Raw genomic sequence first — 21,240 nt, forward strand, 5'->3', positions numbered from 1 at the left:
ACCTGGACAATGAGCAGAAGAGACGATGGGGCTGCAGTCCCACCCACAATGCCGCCTCAAGGCCAGTGGGTCCGTTGGTCACCGGGTGCCAGGAACACATGGCTGCTCCAGGTAAGAGGGATGCCTGGTGCCTGTGTGTGGGCTGCTGGGGGCTGTCACTGGAGAGTTGGGCCACCTCACCTGGGCGACCCTGCAGGGCCAGGGGATGGCAGAGGGGCAAAATTCGGGACCCACAAGCCTGCCCCTTGGGGGTCCGCTGTGGACAACCCCACGCCCCAGCATTTGAGGTGCCCCTCTCCACCATGGCTGGGCCTGGGGCAGCTAGCTGGCATTCCAGGGCCTAAGCTCTCAGAAGGAAGGAGGAATGGCTAGACACAGCCTCAGGCCAAGACCGCCTGGGTGGGCAGTCCCTCTGAGTGGCGTGGGGAGGCACTGCTTAGATCACAGGAAACAACGGACAGAGAAACCTTGAGAAGAGCGGTTTGCCTGTAGGGGGCAGACCAGGCAAGGGATGCTCCGGTTGTCTTGTCCCCTAGATTCGACTTTGAAAGAACGGAGCCTTTTTTTACACAATCATAAATTAAAAGTTAAGTAAGTAAGTAATCCTAGACATCGAGAGCAAAATCCCACGCGTGGCCCCAGGTGTGACTCAGCCTACAGGCAGCCCGCGGGGAAGTCCAAGTGACCTAAACCCGTGGGGCTCTGCTCTGCACCCCTCCAGGGGGCGCCCCAGGACAGTCTTGGGTGTCTGGGCTCTCCTGGTGGCTGTCACTCCCAGCCTGCAGGCCACAGGGGAGGCCGAGGGCCCTCTGGCCGGCCCTGAGGCGCACACGCAGCTGTGAGGACTGCGTGGTGGGACAGCCCATGAGCCAGAGTTGGAAGGACCACTGTGACTCCCGGAGCGGCTTCTCTTCAGAACAGAAAAGGAAGGAACTTCCTAACAATGGTGGCCAGCAGACCAAGAGAGAGCAGCCCGGGCCCAGCCCCCAGCGGGCAGCTCAGGCTGGGGCAGGAAATGCCCAGGGGGCGCCGGGGGCGGGGCTCCAGCCTGCTGGGGTCGTGCTGAGGGACGCAGGAGGCATCGCTGGCCACAGACGGGACGGTCCGAGGAGTGAGAGGCATCAGACACTCAAACCCCACGAGTTCACCATGAACGAGCCAAGCAGAGGAAGAAGCTGTGGTGGCCTTTGGAGGGTGCCGGGGCGCATCCTCAAGGAAGCTGGACCTAAGGGGGAAGGAGGCGGCACCCATCCCACCTGGGGATCCCTGGGGACACCACAGGCCTCCTGACGGAGGACACAGAACGCTGGAGAATTCTGGCCCGAAGAGCAGGGCGTCCGAGCAAACCACCGCGGGACAAAAGGGCGTTTCAAATGTCTCTGCAGTTCCCCGACCCTCCTTCCTTCACGAGGTGGAGTCTGGATGCTCGCCCCGTGGGTGTGGGTCGCGCCAGAGACTGGCTCCTGACAGAGGGAAGAGCGGGAGCACAGTGTGGGGCGCAGGGCCTGGCTCATACGAGGCACCGTGGCTCCCTCCTTGCTCCTTCTGTCTCTTTGTCTCTGTCTCTGTCTCTATCTCTCGCTCTCCCACTCAGGCTCTTGGGACAGCCAGCTGCCATGTTGTGAGGACACTCAAGCAGCCCTGTGGGTACGCCTTGTGACAAGGGGCTGAGGCCCCTCACAGCAGCCATCGGACTGTGCATTGCCACCTGCCCCCGCCAGCCCGCAAGCCCTTTATTCCTGACTGAGGAGGGGGGAGGCTGGGCCGCTGCAGAGCCGGGCTGCCCCAACCCCGCACAGGCCAGGGGCCTGCAGAGCCCCAGCTGCAGGGCAGCAGGACATGTTTCAAAGCGCCGCCATTCCCAATCCAGGGCCCCTCCTCTTTGGGCTGACCCCCAGCTTCGAGCCAGCAGCCCCGAGAGAACTGCCGGCTTCCCGTCACTAAGGGCCCTCCGTGCTGCTTCCCCAGGAGCGAGGCCCCGTCACCACTGCTCACCAGAGCTGCTGAGATCCTCCCGCTCCCGGCAGGCCCAGCGGCGGTGGAGCCTGGCTCTGCCCTCAGTGCCCGAGCTCCAGGGCCACACCCTCTGCCCACGGTGGGCCTCCTTGGCTAGGGTGCCTGGCTCCTCAGAGTGGCCGCGACCCGCCGACACGGCTGCCCCTGCACCAGCAGCCAGCACCCAGGCCCATCCCAGCCAGGCGGGTCGAGGCTCACCTCCAGGAGGAGCGTGTCCGGCAGGTACCGGTCCTTCCAGTGGTCGAGGAAGACCACGTCCAGCGTGTCCACGTCATATTTCTTCTTCAGCTGGGGGATGATGTCCTGGGAGGCCCCGAGGACAACGGTTACCTGGAACAGATTTCCGTCAGTGCCCACACCCACAGGGACAAACAGACTACCACGCCTGGGCACCCACGCGAGAGTCCACCGACAGCTCTATTTGGGGTTCTGGGGAGACAAGCCCCCTTCTGCCCGCTCCCTGTGGGGGCAGCCTTGGGAGTTTCCTGCTTGTGGATGGGGGCAGCGAGACCGCCCTCCCGGAGCTGCTGGGGGACCCGTGAAACCCTCCATGACCCTGCAGCAGGATCACTGTGGCCTCGAGCTGCACCATGGGTCTTGCCCTGGGCCCTCCCCTCCCACCCGGCCTGCCGGGCCTGGAGCGGCAGTGTGCACATCTGTCTAGGGGGCAGGCGCCACACCCTGTCCTGCAGGCCCGCGAAGTCCAGCATCCGCTGGGTGATGGCGGCATAGTCAGGGTTGATCTCGATGGTGAGCAGACGGGCGCCGGGCGGCAGCAGGCGGGCCATGCGCACGGCCGAGTAGCCGCAGTAGGCCCCCAGCTCCAGCAGCACAGACGGCTGCTGCTCCTGCACCACTGCATCCAGGAACTGGCCTGTGGAGCACGGGAGGGGTAAGTGCAGGCAATGGTGGGGACCCACTCCTGGCCAGGACATGCGCCTCCCAACCGAGCAAGAGCCCCTCCTGATGCCTGGCCCCAGCCCTTGCCTGAGGCCCCCAGGCCTCCCAGGATGGCCCCCAGGCCATACCAGAAGGCCCCCAGCCTTCCCTGAGGCCCACAGTCCTCCCAGGATGCCCCCTAGGCCTCCCCAGATGGCCCCCAGCCCTCCCTGAGGCCCACAGGACCCCCCAATGGCCCCTAGGTCTCCCCAGACGGCCCACAGATGGCCCCAGAGGCCCACAGGCCTCCCGATATGACCCCAGTCCCTGCAAGATGGCCCCCGCCCCCATCCCTCCCTGAGGCCCACAACACCCCCCAGTGGCTCGCTGGCCTCCCCAGACAGCCCCCAGCACTCCCTGAGTGTGGACTACCCCCCAGCATGGCACTCGGCCCTCTCCAGGTGGCACCCAGCCCTCCTTGAGGCCCCAAGCACCCCATAATGGGCCCCTGCCCTCCCCAGATGGCCCCCTGCCCTCCCTGAGGCCAACAGCACGCCTCAATGACCCCCAGGCCCTTCAGATGGTCCCCAGCCATCGCCTGAGGCCCACAGCTCTTCCCAGAGGGCACTTAGCCCTTCTCAGATTGCTCCCAGCCCTCCCCTGAGGCTTCCAACCCCCCCCCCCCAGATGGCCCCCAGCCTCCCTGAGGCCTACAGCACCCCCCAATGACCCCTAGCCTACTAGGATGGCACCCAGGCCTCCCCAGAAGACGCCATGCCCTCCTCTGAGGGCCACAGTGACCCCCAATGTCCCCCATGCCTCCCAGGATGGCACCCAGCCCACCCCTATTGGCCCCCAACCTCCCTGATGCTGGACCACACCCCAGCATGGCACGCTGCCCTCTCCAGATAGTGCCCAGACTCCTTGAGGCGCCAAGCACCCCACAATGGCCCCTAGGCCTCCCCAGATGACCCACAGACGTCCCCTGAGGCTCCAGGGGCTCGCGAGATTACCCCAGCCCTCCCCAGATGGCCCCCAGCCCTCCCGTGAGGCTTCCAGCCATCCCTAGATGGCTCCCAGCCCTCACTGAGGCCTACAGCACCCCCCCAATGACCCCCTAGGCCTACTAGGATGGCACCCAGGCCTCCCCAGATGGCCCCCAGCCTTCCTTGAGGTCCACAGCACCCCCGAAGGGCCTCAGGCCCTCCCCAGATGGCCCCCAGCCCTCCTCTGAGGCCCCCAGCCCTACCTCAAGTCCCTGGTCCCACCTTGTGCACCCTCCAGGCTCCCAAAGTGCCTGAAGCCTCTGTGCCTTTGCATACACTGGTCCCTCTCTCTTTTCCATGATTCCTGGCTGACCCCAAATCGTCCTAACCCAGAGCTGCCGTCTGTGGAACCCCCCACCCCACCTTGCCCATGGTCTATACTCAGAGCCTCCCTGGCTCCCTTGAGTTGGACACTGTCAGAGGCTCTGAGGGGGCTGTCACGTCTGTCCCCAGGGCTCCACTCCAGACAGTGCAGCACATGTTCACGCCCCAGCCTGGAGTCCAGAGGTCAGGAGGCAGCCCTGGGGACGGCCCGGGGCCTGGGCCAGGCAACTCCAAGGAGCTCTGCATACCCTCAGGCCAAGCAGGGACACCAGGCACCCACTGCCCGCGCTGCCCAGCACCAGGTCTGTGGGATGGCGCACGAGTGTGGGGCCTGCTTGGAGCCTCTGCTGTCACCTCCCACTCATGTTGGCTGAGCTGGTCTGTGGCAAAGGGGCCAGCTGAGCAGTGGCCTCCTGCACAGTTTATTAGACGTCCCTCCCGCCCCATGGGAACAGCGGTGTGGGTGTCAGGGTCTCAGCCAGGCCTTTGCTCCTGGCTGGGGGAGGGAGGCTGGGCGGCGACCTGGGCCTCCAGGGCTCCAGAAGAGCCCCCACCCCAACACCCAGAAACGGGCTGGGCTGCCCCGCCTGAGGCCTGTTTCCATTTCCACCGCCTGCCGGCTGGGCCACTCACCTTTCTTGTTGCCCACGATCATGGCCCATTCCTTCTGTGAGCAGTAGGCGTCAATGGTCTCCAGCACGCTCTGCGGGTCCCCGGCCACCGCGTGCTGCAGCACTTGGCGCAGAATGCGCTGCTCCTTGCTGTCACCCATGAGCAGGTTATGGATGGGCTGTAGGACTCACTTGTGCCAGCCGATGAGGAGCCAGCCCAGCGTCGCAGGAAGAGCAGCAGAGGCAGCAGTGCCAGGCCCAATGAGAAGGCTGCCAACAGCATGGGTGTGGGCTTTGGCGTCTGAGGTAGGCAGGGGTGGAGCGGGGAGGAGGGGAGAGAAGGGAAGGGAAGGAGCCCAGGGGAGGGTGCCAGGCTTCAGTGCTTTGTGGCCTGCCAGGCAGCCCCACAGCCAGTGCGGGAGCTCAAAGTCCCTCAGTGGTAGCGCAGACCTGCCCCTCCTGGCTCACTCACCCTCTCCTCAGTTTGGGGGTGCTACCACTGGCCCCTTATGCTGATGGGGCCCCAAGGTTCAAGAAGCCAGCCACATGCCCAGTTACCTAGCTCGTGTCAGCCTCGGGGAGTGCAGCCACCCCCCAACAAGCCTCCTGTCCTTGGGGCCACACCCTCAGGTGCCCGGAATAGGTGTGGCTAGCTTTCCTGCCTGGGGCCCTGTCAGTCACAGCCCCCGTCTCTGGGCGCTTTCCCAGGCGGCCCTGAGCGAGGGGGCACAGCTGGCCTGGGGTGGATGCAGTGCACGGGGGGCCCACCCGTGTGCAGTGCACTTGGGCGCCCACACTCAGACCGTCCGGGAGACTCCAGTGGTCCTTTAAGGGAGCTTCCAGGGAAAGACACAGGCAGTCCCCAGGCCAGGCACACGGGTCACAGGTGCATTCGCTGCTCCCCTCATGGACAGCCAGACATGGAGCATCTGTTCCTCTATGAGGAAGGGGAGCCTGCTGCCCGCACCGCAGTGTGAGCCAGCCACGCCAGCTGTGACCAGCTGGCTGCTGCAGCACGGCCTCCCCTGGCAGGCGGCACTCCGGCAGGTAGCTGAGGATGCAGGCAGACGGAGCTGGGCTCAGGGCCCATGCAGACAGGGGCAAGGCTGAACCGGGCAGCCCTGGGCTGCTGGCCAGCAAAGCAGAGTTCACAAAATGCAGGGCAGATGCCACGTGACCCATTTACCCAAGGCAGAGTGGACACAAGGTCAGCACGTCAAAGTCTGCACCTGCTCTGGGCCCAAATCCTCGGCCCTCCCTACTCCCCGTGCCACCCTGACGTTCAGAGCGACTTTCCCAGCCCTCCGAGCTGTAGCACCTCCTCTGAGCTCTGCAGCTAAGCAGACGGCATTTGTGCATTTGTGCCAAGTTCCCTCGCCACCAGTTAGCCATCAACAGAAACCATAACCTGAAAATGACCAGCGTCCAGTTATCCGGGCCCCTTCCCCGAGGCCAGCCCTCTCCTCTACTTTCTCTCCCTGGAAGGAGCTTGGAAGGCCCCAGAGAGCCAGGGAGACGTCTCCCCGAGTGTTCCACAGCCCGGGACATCGGCAAAGTCTCCCTGGTCCTCGTCTGCCCTCTAGGTTATAATGAGACAGGAACCACAAGATAAGGCCCTAACAAGATTGGCCTAACCAATCGGCAGGCTAGGAGAATCAGACAGAGGCCGCCAAGATCCACGTTCCACAGCCCCTGGACGTCCCTGGGCTTGCGCATGCGCCCTAGCACCCAGGAGTCCACTGAAGGTGACCCTAGCCCCATCAGCATAGTAAAAATCCCACCCAGGGCTGGAGAGCTAGCATGCTAAAGATACACACGTCGCATGAGGAGGCATGCTGAACAACAGCGCAGGCGCAAGCACAACCCACCCCTACAAGCGGTGACCAGGCCCTCCTCCCCAGCCTTCACCTAATAACAGCCCCACAATCCCCTCCCTAACGGGTGTCACCTCCCCCTTTCCTTTCCACGCAGCCTCCCTTGTGTTGTCTCTCTTGATTTCCATCCTGCGGGACAACAAGCACCCAGTGTTCAGTAACAATGGCGCACGTGCACCCGTGCCTTAGGAGAAACAGGGGAACTGAACGAACCCCTTTGCTCAAGCCATATTTCCCAGGAGAGCAATTCTAAATTTGGAAGTGACACATAAGCCCAAGGGCTAGTTACATAGAGCTCGTGGAAATCAACGAAACAAAGACGATGTAAGAGAAAATGGGCCCAGGCAGCCACTAGGAACTCACAGAAAAAGGCCATAGAGCGCGTGCCCGCTGGGGCAGGTCTGGGCGCTGCCCCACCCTGAGGAAGAGCGAAGGGCGATCTCTCCAAGGGCCTGCAGCGGCAGTGCCGCTGCAGGAGCACCGGCCTCGCCGGGAGAGGCCCACCGGGCAGTATGCACCGACCCAGCGGGCGCGAGGGAGAACACGCGCACGGCCAGGCCACGGACCGAGCGCAGGTCTTCTAGGGGCAGCGGCCGGGAAGAGGCTGGAAGCTCCCCCTGCGCTCCTCCTGCGTGGTACACTTTCTGAGGACACACCTGTGTTGCTTTACTTATTATTGTTGCTAGTAGTGGTGTTTGGGTGGTGAGTTAGGGGGCCATTTTGTTCATTCTCTGCATTTTAATAATACCTGGTAAATGTTAGAAACAAATATCAAAAACAAGAAAGAATATTCAGCTTAAAGGGCGAATTACTAGCTGGACCCTGCAGTCATGAACTATCCATTTCCATCCCCGAGACCGGAGCTCTGTAAGAATCCGGCTTTCAAACCTCTGTTCTCTAGGTCTGTCTGTTCCTCACTCTGCGCGGCACTGTGTCCCTCGGGAATAATGGAGGGCGCAGTCAGGATGGGGCCACGGCACGGCAGGAGGGGTGGCAGCTGGGGCGCCAAAGCCCCTCTCCTCCGGTCCGGAGGGGTGGCACGCTCTAGCGGCCAGGAAGAGGCTGGAAGCTCCCCAGAGCGGGGAGGCCAGACGGGGTGGGCGTGGGCCCCACTGCACACAATGCTCCTCACTCCCCCGCCATGCTCTCCGCCCCCGGCCCCTGGGCCCCTTCCAGGGCCCTGTTGGGACAGGGCACTGGGGCTCAGAGAGACGCTGAAAGCCCCTGATGCAGTGCCTGGGGGAAGGAGCTTCAATGCCAGCTCGCCTGGTCCTCTAGGGCCCCAGGGGAGAGTCCTGAGATTCTCCTGTGAGTGTGAGGGACCACGACCCAGAGTGAGGGATTGGCTGTTTCCGGCCACCAGTCGAGCCTTGACTACTGCCCGCACTGGCTGCTCACAGCCTCTTCCCTGCATAACACGGGGGCGGGGGCGGGGGGGTGCTCCAGACTCCAGGGCCCAGCTTCTCCCAACCTCCCAGGCTCTGCATCGCCCAGCTGGACTGAGGCCACACCCACCTCTCCATGGGGGGAGGCAGGGCCACGCCCACCTGACTGTCCAGGGTAGGACATGTCCAGGTCTGCCTGGAGGTGTGTACAGCAAAAGAATGAGCCAGTTAGCGAATGGAGGGCAGTGGTCCTGAGAAACGGGGAATCCTGCTGCTCAAGACGACCACACAGACGCAGACAGAGGAAGCGTTCAGAGCTGTGCAGGGCCCCCACCTGGGATTTCGCTCCAGGAGCCGACTCCTTTGTGGGGAAACAAAACACGGGGTGCCCCTCCTGTCCTGGGTCCTGGGTCCCTAGCACCTGCTGCTCTGCCCTTGGAAAGAGCCACTACCAAGGTTGCTCTGTGTCCTCCAGCGGCAGCCTCAGGAGCCCCAAGATTCCACACCCTAGCTTTGACTCTGAGCCCTGGGTGGGGGTAAAGAGTCTTGGTTACCTCACAGAGATCCAAACTGAAACGGCTTACGCTGGGACCTGGCTTCAAACCACCCTGGGGCAGGGTGACAGGAGGACAGAGGAAATGGCCACTGGCCAGGAGGTGAGAGCATGGAAGCCCAGGGGCATCTCAGATCCTCTCTGTGATACCAGCTCAACACAAGGTTGACATAAGGGAAGCCATATTGTAGAAAAGAGACCATATTTTAACTTTGAATGGCCTCTGACTGACCGACCCAGCTGGACATGCACCCACCAGGAGATCCACCTGCTCTGTAGATTTTCTGACCCCGGCTTGTGCGTGCATTTTCCAGCTGTGATAAGATGATAACTTCATTCTTTTGAGTTCCTCAGGAACATGATGACCCCTGAACAGAGAGTCTACTTGGTGTGGCCAATCCGGGTCTGTAACACCAGAGGGTCAACATTCCTAACCCCCTCCCCTATAACCCACTGGCCTATATAACTGCTTCAAGATTCTGTGCCCCCTTAAGATGGTTCTTTTGGACATTAGCTGGCCATCTTCCCTCTTGCTAGTAAACTGTGATAAAATGCCCTTTCTCTGCCACCATCTTGCCTCTTGACTCGCTTTTGTCTCACGGTGAGCAGATTGTGCCCTTTGGAGGTGACAAAATCTGGTGACCATGAAGGGACAATAAGTCCTGCTCGGGACTTGGCCAGTTTGATACTGACCCTGATATCAGTTTCCCTACATTAAACCCAGCATATATGGGGTTAAAACCAAGACACTCTGTCCCTGCTTACTCCCTGGCTTCCTGGCTCCAGAATCCACTATCCTCCATGGAGACAGACACCACCAAGGACAAGCACCTGGACTCATTATCTCCTCCCCACAAAGAGATACAGGCTGGTGGGAAAGCTGCTGACCGGCAAGGTCACGGGCTCCCTCCTCTCTGCAAGTTGTCTCAAGGCCAAAGACAGGCTGGTGGGAAAGCTCCGACCAGCAAGGCCATATGTTCCCCCTCCCCTACCTAAAACCCCAAGTAAAAATCCTTCCTTTTAGCTTTTCGGGGAGTTTGGGATTTCAGCGTTAGCTTCCCTCTCTCCTTGCCCAGCACTGTGCAATAATAAAACCCCTACTTTCTTCCACTACACCCAGTGTCAGAGATTGGCTTGCTGTGCAACAGGTCAGTGAGCTCACTTCAGGTTTGACATCAAGTTGACCTCAGATGGGTGACCTGTTGGGTAAGTCCCTCACGGCCACTGAGACTCCCTTTGTATCGGGTCTGCCCTTGCTGCTCTCCCGTGCAGATGATGGCTGCCTCCTAACGCTCCCTATGGTGGAAAGAGAAACAGCTACTTCTGGTCAGTCTCCAGGCTCACATCTGGAGTAGGGTAAGTCAGCTTGGGGGTGTACCACTGAGAACTCACCTCCCCCCCACATCGGGCGTCCCCTCTTTGAGAGGGAGACCATCTGGTTCCCTGCTGGATGGGAAGAGGTATAGGACTTCACCCGAAATGTAGGAGCTGGTTCACTGGTGTCTAGTTTTTCTGTGTTTGTGTTTGTGTTTTTGTCTATAAAGAGCTCCAGGATCAGACGTCTTTGGGGTGAGTGAGCTCGTTGAAATGCGCCTGTGCCTAAAATCGTCTAATATCTCACCCAGATTATAGGTTAGAGGTCCCACTGTGAGATTTGGCTGCTGGGTTAAAGTCACAAGGCCAGGATTGTGGGAGACAATATAAAGGGCTCAGAGTCGCTGGGGCACTCAAAAGGATCGGGTTAGAGTCCTGCCTGAGCTCAAGGTTAGAATGTCAGGAGGATTGAACTTTGGTGTCTGTCCATGTTTGTCTATGTCTGACTGTTCCATTTGTTAAAATTGGCTGTTTGGGGACTGAGTTTCTCGGTGATCATAACAAACTCTCTTTAGAAATTATCTTGTTTGTTGCAGCCAACTTGGGAAAAGCCCCCTACAATGGGGACAACTGTAACCAGCTGGCAAGAGAACCTAGCATAACTTCAAATTCCAGAGGCCATTCTGGGCTCTTTTTGAGCCTCCAAACCAAGGAACAAGGGAAAATCTTTACTCTTTAAAGAGTCAAGGGCTCCACTTTTCCACGGAAAGTTTCCAGGACCTGCAAATGTTTGCAGAGAACAGCAGAATCTCACCAAGCTTGTTCTGTGTCCTGAGGGCTTGGCTTGGTAACTGTCAGGTTGGGTGGGGGGGGTCCCCAAACTGTCAGACAAAAATACAGTTGCACCCCATTTTGTGGTAGGACAGAGTCAGACAGAAATGTGGGCTGCACTCCTGTTTGTGGCTGAAAGTCCTACCAAAACATGGTCAGCCTCAGGGGACCTACGCTGGCCCTTAGAAGGAAGCCTTGGTGGGCACTTCATTGTGAAGGTCTTGATTTCAGGGATGCTTGAAATTTTTGCGATCTGATTCTAGCTGCAGCATAAATATACTTTTGACCAGCAATGTCTAAATTCTGAAACAATGGGAAACACTAATACAATTCCCACCTGTAGGCCCTTAGGCTGCATTCTCCTGAATTGGGCAACTTTTTTTTTTTTTTTTTTGAGGAAGATTAGCCCTGAGCTAACATCTGCTGCCAATCCTCCTCTTTTTGCTGAGGCAGACTGGCCCTGAGCTAACATTCATGCCCATCTTCCTCTATTTTTTGTATGTGGGATGCCTGCCACAGCATGGCTTGACAAGCGGTGTGTAGGTCCACACCCGGGATCTGAACCAGCGAACCCCAGGCCACCAAAGCAGAACGTGTGAACTTAACCACTTTGCCACCAGGCCGGCCCCCTGAATTGGGCAACTTTTAGCTACAAGTAAGTAGTACAAGCTAGTGAGTCCTCATTGCACTGATCCTTCTCCTCCCAGAGACAGTCGCTATTTTTCCTTGTCTCTGTTTTGTGTGTGTGTCATTGTCATAAAATGGAAAAGCCATAGAGCAAGATCCAGGCACTCTGTAAGCCTGCTGTCCAGGGGGGTTCCAGTAGGCTTTGCTGCAGGGCCTGCCTATGGAGTATGTGCATAAGAGGGAAACTGTTGCTAAGGGCATCTTGGAAGCCAAAAGGGCTGTGATATTGGTGGACACAGGTCGAGCAGTTAAGAGCCATTAGGGTGCTTGCCACCTCAAGAAGTCTCCCGTGAAAGGATGAGTTGGTCACAGAACAGGGTAGATGACACAGGTCCCCCTGCCAACTTCAAGAAAATGTCTGTGCAATGACAAGGTACTCTGTAAAGCACACACAATCCCCAACCCTGTGGCATCTCCCTCCTAGATATCATTCTGGCTCTGAGAGACCTAAAGCATAGCTAAAGCTGTTATGTGCATGCAAGATGAGATTTGTTTCTTTTTGTCTAGTGCTATGTCTTGAGAGCTTGGCTTTGTGACCTCTCTGGTCATGAGGGGTCCGAGTCCATCGGGGGCCTTTGCTGTTTGTCAGTGCACTGCCCCCTGTGCAGCAGAAGCCTTTGCTTTCTTGGACTATTTTTGGGAGGGAACTTTCTACATCTTGTGAGGGCTGCTTCTTTTGCACTCTCTTGTGGGGACACCTCTTGCATCCATAGTTAAGCCATAAATGCTTGTAGGTATTGGAATGTTAAAAAATTGATAAGGCAAGTATGCCCCAGAAACTCCACCTTGGAGAAAACTTGAGTGGTTTCTCTGTGTCTTTATGACGTAGTTGGACAGGTAGATCAACCTATAATGTCATTTAAGTTACAACTCAATTTCTGAGAGATTAAGAGCAATTACTTAAAAAAAATTCTTGCAAGACTGGAAATGCAGCTCTAGAGGCAGTTCAGGTTCCACCCATTTTTCTTATCTCAAAGAGCTTGCAGGGGCCGCCCCATGGCCGAGTGGTTAAGTTTGTGCATTCTTCTTCAGTGGCCTGGGGTTTCAGGGGTTTGGATCCTGAGTGCAGACAAGGCACCACTCATCAGGACATGCTGAGGTAGCATCCAACATAGCAGAGCCAGAAGGCCCCACAACCAGAATATACAACTAAGTACTGGGGTGGGGGCGGGTTGGGGAGAAGGAGAAAAATGTGCCAATCTTCAAAAAAAAAAAAGAGCCTGCAAATCCTCTGGGGAATATCTAGCCATCACTAATTCCTAGGACTGCAGGGGAAAAAAGGGGGGAGGGCAAGAAAAATGGCCAGAAGAGTGCCCTTGCCAAACATCAGCATCTTGAATGTCTTCTCCACAAATATTGGTAAAAAAAAGGCTTAAAACAGAAATTTGTATTCATGACTAGGGAGCCTTGTACCTGATTCATGGCAGTAATTTGAAAATGATAGCTGTGCAGTCTCTCTGTATGTGTGTCTATACATATGTTACATGTGTGTGATATTTTTACCTCTGGATGGTACGGCCAAAAGTTAAGAGCTCTGTTTAATTGGCTTAAAGTAAGCACTTATCTAAATTATTTCTAAATGGAAAAGAAATTAACCCTAATGTCTTTTAAGTTAACATGATATAAAATTAATCTTTGGTAACTGAAAGCTTATTTAAGATTGTTGGTTTGATTGAAATAAGCATGTCCTCAAAGTTGTCAGCTTTTGGATATGTTGCAGACAAGTCTGGGTTTATTGGTCAACTAAGTTGATGTTATCTCTATCACAAAACTGGTTAGCAAAAATAATAACTTAAAATGATGGCTAATTTTATCTAATGTCTCATGAAGTTTTGTAGGCAATCTAAGTAATCATTAGAAACAAGTAAACTGAATAAATGTAGAAAGGGTAAAAGTTTTGGAAGAAAACTTTTTAACAATGATTATGTGTTATGATGTACGTACTCAAAACAACTTACAATGATGGCTAACTGCTTTAGTGTCACATGAAGTTTTTGTGAGTAATCTAAATATGATTGTTACCAAGAAATGGTTAGATGAAAGCGAGATAAGAGTTTATAGATAAACTTTTAGCAATAATATAGTTTATGACATGAGTACTTAAAATAGCTTCCAAAATCTCTTTGGTGACTTGAAACATTGAAGTTTTGCTAGGTTAAACTGAATGATAAAACATTATTGAGTATCTAGATCATTTCCAAATAAGATAGAATATTAGATATTAATTATTAAATCTGCTTTATCTACTTTTGGCTTTTTATTACAGAAAAACTAAAATATGTTTGGGTCTATTAGTAAACATGTCTTGTATTTTATTAAAAGTTGTTCTATGAAGTAGTATGTTTCTAGAAATTATTTTAAAAAAATGCTTATGAATTTGCCAAGCCACAGAATGTTAATATGAAAGACAGCTCACAATTGGTTTTTAGCTTTTATTAGGGTCTGTTAAGGGTTAAAAATTCTAAATTGATATATGTAATTAAGGCCACTGGAAATTAACAAGGAAAACAGCTCTGTATACGAGGAAATTAAAATGTATGTTTTCAGTAAAGAAGGTATAAAGAATGGAAATATTTTTATTTGTTGGGTTAAGAAATATAAATTTGTCCTAAAGTACTAGAAGAAAGAAAGAAAAAAGGGAGCGTGGGACAAATTCTGAATGTAAAAAGAAAGTTATAGAAGGTTTGTGAAAGAGAAATTCTGAAAGGAGTTTTATGCCTGGTCAAGTTGGCTAAGATTAAAGTAAATCCAATTAAGTAAATGAGCTTTAATGTCAAAAAGAAGCTGGTGCAAAAATTAAAATTTGGTTTTCTCTCTCCAAAGGAAATTATTTCTTGAACTTTTGGTCTGCTCTTATAAAAGGTTTTTCTTTAACTTGAAGTCTACCTAAAAGACAGAAAATCTATGTTTTGTTAAAACAACTTCCTATGTTTAGAAGGACTGAAGTCTCTCTATTAAGATTTTTTGACTGTTTCTGTTCTCATTTTGAATATTACTTGAGCATTGTTTGCAGTGAGCATTGTTTCCTATCTGAAAAGTGTTTTAAAACCTTTTGATATTTTTGACAAGCCTCCTCACAAAAATAAATAAATAAATAAATTCCATGCCTGGATAAAGACTTTCTTTTGACCTGGAAGAAGGAAGAGAATTTCTCTGGGGATTTTCAGAGGGCCCCTGGGACTTCTCAAAGAGATTTGCTTTTTCTTCCTATAAGGAGGAAAATACTAAATTAATTAGGCTTATTTGGTCTGTTAAATTACACGGGAAGCATTGTCAAGTAAGTGATGATAAACTTCCTAGCTGGTGTTATATGGATAAATGTTATTGATATAAATCTTTTAAAAATTATAGAACACTCCTGAAATTCTGATCTGTCCTGACTGCCAGGCACAATTCTAGTTATTATCTTGAAGTGTGGTATGTCACAGAAATAGCCAAGTGTCTTTGTCGGTTGCCATTTTTGGGGTCTTTTGTTGTTTACAGACTATTATGATTTCACTCTGATGCTTTTGCAAAATGTGTTTCATCTTCAGAGAAACTTATGCAAAGAATTCTGACACAGGATTCTAGAATACAGGTTTCTGATAAACTTTCAGATTGTGAAACTGCACTAGGTAAGAAATTACAGAACTCCAACAGAGAAACTGATGACCTCATGAAGCTGCCAACAGAAGATGAAGATCAAGAATCGACTACACAGGACTGTGAACTGATGAGGATGATTATAATTTATTTTTATTTTTATTTATTTTTTTAAGATTTTATTTTTTCCTTTTTCTCCCCAAAGCCCCCTGGTACATAGTTGTATATTCTTCATTGTGGGTCCTTCTAGTTGTGGCATGTGGGATGCTGCCTCAGTGTGGTTTGATGAGCACTGCCATGTCCGCGCCCAGGATTTGAACTGAGGAAATACTGGGCCACCTGCAGCAGAGCGTGCAAACTTAACCACTTGGCCACCGGGCCAGCCCCTGATTATAATTTTTATGATTTTTGTTTGAAATATTGTTGATTTTTTGATGTTTTGTTTTGTTTTCTAGGATTTAAGGAAATCTTTTTCTCTTTTCTCTTATGCTAACGATGACATATAGCAATTTGGTGAAATTACACCTTTGTGAGCAGAATTGTAACATTTATCTTTTTCTACCTACCTGATCCCTCCAGAATTTGGAAACTTAGTGAGTGAGTGAGTATGATTGTTTCATGGCAATATAGTTACTTTCATAAGTTCAATAAGAATCTGTTCTCCTTATAACAGGACACATTTGGAAACATTGGTTATATAACCAAGGCTTTGACTGGAATGTCATATTTGAGAGAAACATACACTCAGATATGAAGAGACACCTTTTGAGGAGTAAAGGTTGACGTTCTGGAATAAAGCCACTTGGAAATATTGGCCTGGTACCTTGTTTACAGAATTCCCAGTAACCCGGATAAGTAAGGAAGGTCACTAATCCAGCAGGTGCCTGGAACCTCAAATACTTTGGGGAACCTCAAGAGAAGAGAGAGATTCACCCAAATCTAAAGTATTGCAGGTGAAGCCTGATGACAAATCCTTAGCTTGGCTTTTCTGGCCTCAGGAGGCCTTTAAAGTTCAACCTGAGATTCCCTATAAAAGTTCCAGCAAAGCAGATTTAAAAGAGCCTATATGATCAATGGCTATTCTTGCTATACTTATGTAAATAATTGAATTAAGTTTTATTGAAATTAGGCTTATTTTGCAAACCACTGAGTCTCAATTGGTTATCTTTGGTAAAAATGTGGATGATTTTAGCGAGAAAAATTATGTTTCAATAGAAACTATGGTACACATTCATGGATATTAGATTCTTGTTTTGTTACTTACCTTTGAGGATTTTATTGGTATCTGTTTACTGGACTGGATCCTAAATTCTTCTAGTCTCTTGAAATCTGGCTACAAATCTCTAAACCAACGATTTCACTTTTTTCCCCCATCATTTTCACTTGGAATCATTGAGAATTGAACCTGCCCTTTTTCCTGAAGCTTTGCAAACTGAAGCTGGAGGACTTGATATAAACTTAAGAGAGATTCATATCTGTTGCTGTGTAAGCCCCTCAAAAAGATACTTGAACACCAGATGACATCATCAGGGACATTTCAAAGTGCAAAAGCTGCTTTGACTCTGAAATCTAGAACTATTCTTGACTGGATTCCCTCTGGGCTCAGAAACTGGTTTATAATTTGCTCCTGCCATTATCCTTGTTTTCCTTTTCCCTCTCTAGAAATACTTATTAAATAGCTGGTTACTTACTTACACAATATAGGCTTAACTTTGGGAGCCCACCTGAATCACCATCTTACTAAGAGACTGGTTGGATGAGATGGAACAACCTATGCCCCTCATCAACAAGATGTCCCTCAAGATTGAGGGATGAAAAACAAAAAGGGGGAATTGAAACCAGATCAACACAAGGTTGACATAAGGGAAGCCATATTGTAGAAAAGAGACCATATTGTAACTTTGAATGACCTCTGATTTACTAACCCAGCTGGATCTGCACCCTCCAGGAGATCCACTTGGTCTGTAGATTTTATGACCTCTGCTAGGGCATATCCCTCCAGCTGTGATAAGGTGATAACTTCATTCTTTTGAGTTTCTTAGGAATGTGATGACCCCTGAACAGAGAGTCTGTGCTGATAGCCATCATCAATGACAACTGAAAGATCTGGTGTGGCGATTCCCAGTCTGTAACACCAGAGGGTCAACATTCCTAACCCCCTCCCCTATAACCCACTGGCCTATATAACTGCTTCAAGGTTCTGTGCCCCCTTAAGATGGTTCTTTTGGACATTAGCTGACCATCTTCCCTCTTGGTAGTAAGCTGTGATAAAATGCCCTTTCTCTGCCACCATCTTGGCTCTTGATGATTGACTTTTGTCTCATGATGAGCAGATCATGCCCTTTGTGTGGTAACATCTCCTTTTGTATATTTTCCACACCTCATTACAGAGACTTTTAACTGGCTTGCAAGCACACTTTCTTGAGTTCATAATAGTTTACATCAATGTGAGATTTCAATTGTACATTATTTCTTCTCCGTCAGCACATAAGTGCTGCCCTTCACCCCCTATGCCCACCCCCCATACCCCTTCCTCTGGTAACCACTGAAGTGTTTTCTTTGTCCATGTGTTTGTTCATATTCCACATATGAGTGAAATCATCTGGTGTTTGTCTTTTCTCAGTCTGGCTTATTTCCCTTAGCATTATTCCCTCCAGGTCCTTCCATGTTGTTGCAAATAGAATGAATTTGTCTTTTTTTCTGGCTGAATAGTATTCCATTGTGTATATATATATATATATATATATATATATATATGCCACATCTTCTTTATCCAATCACCAGTTGATGGGCACTTGGATTGTTTCCATGTCTTGGCTATTGTGAATAGTGCTGCAATGAACATAGGGGTGCATATGTTACTTTGGATTGTTGATTTCAAATTGTTTGGGTAGATGCCCAGTGGTGGGATAGCTGGGTCATATGGTAGTTCTATTTTTAGTTTTTTGAGGAATCTCCATACTGTTTTCCATAGTGGCTGCACCAGTTTGCATTGCCACCAGCAGTGTGTGAGGGTTCCCTTTTCTCCACACCCTCTCCATTTGTTATTTTTAGTCTCAGTGATTATAGCCATTTTAACAGGTGTAAGGTGGTATCTTAGTGTAGTTTTAATTTGCATTTCCCTGATGATTAGTGATGTTGAACATCTTTTCATGTGTTTATTGGCCATCTGTATATCTTCCTTGGAAAAGTGTCTGTTCATATCCTCTTCCCATTTTTTGATCAGGATGTTTGTTTTTTTATTGCTCAGTTGTGTGAGTTCCTTATATATTATGGAGATTAACCCCTTGTCAGATATAAGATTTGCAAATATTTTCTCCCAGTTGGTGGGTTGTCTCTTTATTTTGATTCTGGTTTCTTTTGCCTTGCAGAAGCTCTTTAGTCTGATGAACTCCCATTTGTTTATTTTTTCTTTTGTTTCCCTTGTCTGAGAAGACCTGGTATTCGAAAAGATCCTTTTTAGTTGGATGTCAAAGAGTGTACTACCCATATTATCTTCCAGGAATTTTATGGTTTCAGGACTTATCTTCAAGTCTTTGATCCATTTTGAGTTAATTTTTGTGTATGGCGTGAGATAATGGTCTACCTTCATTCTTTTGCATGTGGCTGTCCAGTTTTCCCAACACTATTTATGGAAGAGACTGTCTTTTCTCTATTGTATCTTCTTGGCACCTTTGTCGAAGATTAGCTGTCTGTAGACATGTGGTTTTATTTCTGGGCTTTCAGTTCTGTTCCAGTGATCTGTGTGCATTTTTGTACCAGTACCATGCCGTTCTGATCACTGTGGCTTTGTAGTACATTTTGAAGTCAGGGATTGTGATACCTCCAGCTTTGTTCTTCTTTCTCAGAATTTCTTTAGCAATTCGGGGTCTTTGGTTGCCCAAAATGAATTTTAGGATTCTTTGTTCCATTTCCATGAAGAATGGAAGGATTCTGATTGGGATTGCATTGAATCTGTAGATTGCTTTGGGTAGTATGGACCTTTTAACCATGTTTATTCTTCCCAACCATGTGCATGGAATCTCTTTCCATCTTTTTATGTCATTATCAATTTCTTTCAGTAATGTCTTATGGTTTTAATTGTGTAAGTCTGTCAGCTCCTTGGTTAAATTTATTCCTAGGTACTTTATTCTATTAGTTGTGATTATAAATGGAAGTGTATGGAGTTCTCTTTTTGTAAGTTCGTTACTAGAGTATAGAAAAGCAACGGATTTTTGTAAGTTGATTTTGTTCCCTGCAACCTTACTATAGTTGTTAATTATTTCTATGAGTTTTCTGATGGATTGTTTGGGGGTTTCTATATATAAGATCATGTCATCTGCAAACAGTGAGAGTTTCACTTCTTCACTCTCTATTTGGATTCCTTTTATTCCTTTCTCTTGTCTAATTGCTCTGGCCAAAACCTCCAGTACTATGTTGAATAAGAGTGGTGACAGTGGGCATCTTTGTCTCATTCCTGTTCTCAGGAGGATGGCATTCAGTTTTTGCCCATTGAGTATGATGTTGGCTGTGGGTTTGTCATATATGACCTTTATTATGTTGAGGTAATTTCCTTCTATCCCCATTTTGTTAAGAGGTGTTTTTTTTTTTTTTAATCATAAATGGCTGTTGGATCTTGTTAAATGCTTTCTCTGCATCTATTGAAATGATCATGTGGTTTTTGTTCCTGAGTTTGTTGATGTGGTGGATCATGTTGATTGATTTGAGGATGTTGAACCATCCGTGTCCATGGTATAAATCCCACTTGATCATGATGTATGATCCTTCTGATGTATTGCTCAGTTTGGGTTGCCAAAATTTTGTTGAGGATTTTTGCATCTATGTTCATCAGCAATATTAGCCTGTAGTTCTCCTTTTTTGTGTTGTACTTGTCAGGCTTTGGTATCAGAGTGACGTTGGCCCCATAGAATATGTTTGGAAGTGTTCCATCTTCCCTAATTTTGGGGAATAGCTTGAGGATAGGTATTAAATCCTCTCTGAGAGTTTGGTACAGTTCCCCAGGGAAGCCATCTGGTCCTGGGATTTTATTCTTTGGGATGTTTTTGATGACTGTTTCAATCTCTTTCCTTGTGATCGGTCTATTCAGATTGTGTGTCTCATCTTGACTTGGCTTTTGGAGGTTGTAAGAGTCTAAGAATTTATCCATTTCCTCTAGATTATCCATTTTGTTGGCATATCTTTTTCATAGTGTTCTCTTATAATCCGTTGTATTTCTGTGGTGTCTGTGGTAATTTCTCCTCTTTCATTTATGATTTTGTTTATCTGAGCTTTCTCTCGTTCTTTCTTTGTAAGTCTGGCTAGGGATTTGTCAATTTTATCTATCTTCTCAAAGAACCATCTCTTTGTTTCATTGATCCTTTCTACTGCCTTTTTTTGTTTTTAATAACATTTATTTCTGCTCACATTTTAATTATTTCTCTCCTTCTGCTGACTTTGGGCTTTGTTCTTTTTCTAATCCAGTTAGCTGTAGTTTGAGATTGCTTATTTGGGATTTTTCTTGTTTGGTAAGGTGTGCCTGTATTGCAATGATTTTCCCTCTTAAAACAGCTTTTGCTGCATCCCAGATGAGTTGGTATGGCGTGTTATCATTTTCATTTGTCTCCAGATATTTTTTATTTCTCCTTTAATTTCTTGAATTATCCATTTCTTGTTCAGTAGCATGTTGTTTAGTCTCCACATCTTTGTCCCTTTCTCAGCTTTTTTCTTGTAATTAATTTCTAGCTTTATAGCATTGTGATTGGAAAAGATGCTTGTTATTATTTCACTCTTCTTAAATTTATTGAGGCTTGCCTTGTTTTCCAACATATGGCCTATCCTTGAGAATGTTCTGTGTGCACTTGAGAAGACTGTGTATTCTGCTCTTTTTGGATGGAGTGTTCTATATACGTTGATTAAGTCCAACTGTTCTAGCTTCTCATTTAACTCCAGTGTTTCCTTGTTGATTTTCTGTCTGGATGATCTATCTATTGATGTGAGTGGAGTGTTGAGGTCCCCTACTACTATTGTGTTATTATTAATATCTTCTTTTAGGTTTGTTAACAGTTGCTTTATGAACTTTGGTGCTCCTGTGTTGAGTGCCTAGATGTTTATGTTTTATTTCTTCTTGATGGAGTGTCCCTATGATCATTATATACTGCC

The 21,240-nt window shown here is 49.6% G+C and overlaps 1 protein-coding gene across 6 annotated transcripts in view; it reads right to left on the minus strand.

Moving 5' to 3' along the window:
* Positions 1–21,240, minus strand: part of LOC103540924 (catechol O-methyltransferase) — a 35,469-nt gene that overhangs the window by 749 nt on the left and 13,480 nt on the right. Inside the window, exons 2-5 of one of the 6 annotated variants that reach the window (XR_011542157.1) lie at positions 4,899–5,177; positions 2,697–2,890; positions 2,215–2,346; positions 3–1,463 (exon numbers count right to left, since the gene is read on the minus strand). Coding sequence is in view for 4 of the 6 variants with exons in the window: in XM_070628114.1 (XP_070484215.1) it covers positions 3–190; positions 2,215–2,346; positions 2,697–2,890; positions 4,899–5,037 (653 nt within the window). In the remaining 2 variants the exon portion in view is untranslated. The remainder of the gene's footprint in view (positions 1–2; positions 1,464–2,214; positions 2,347–2,696; positions 2,891–4,898; positions 5,178–21,240) is intronic. The other 5 variants (XR_011542158.1, XM_070628114.1, XM_070628115.1 and 2 more) reach the window with 5 other exon arrangements.

This window comes from Equus przewalskii, chromosome 7 (genome assembly GCF_037783145.1).
Source record: "Equus przewalskii isolate Varuska chromosome 7, EquPr2, whole genome shotgun sequence".
NCBI lineage: Eukaryota > Metazoa > Chordata > Mammalia > Perissodactyla > Equidae > Equus > Equus przewalskii.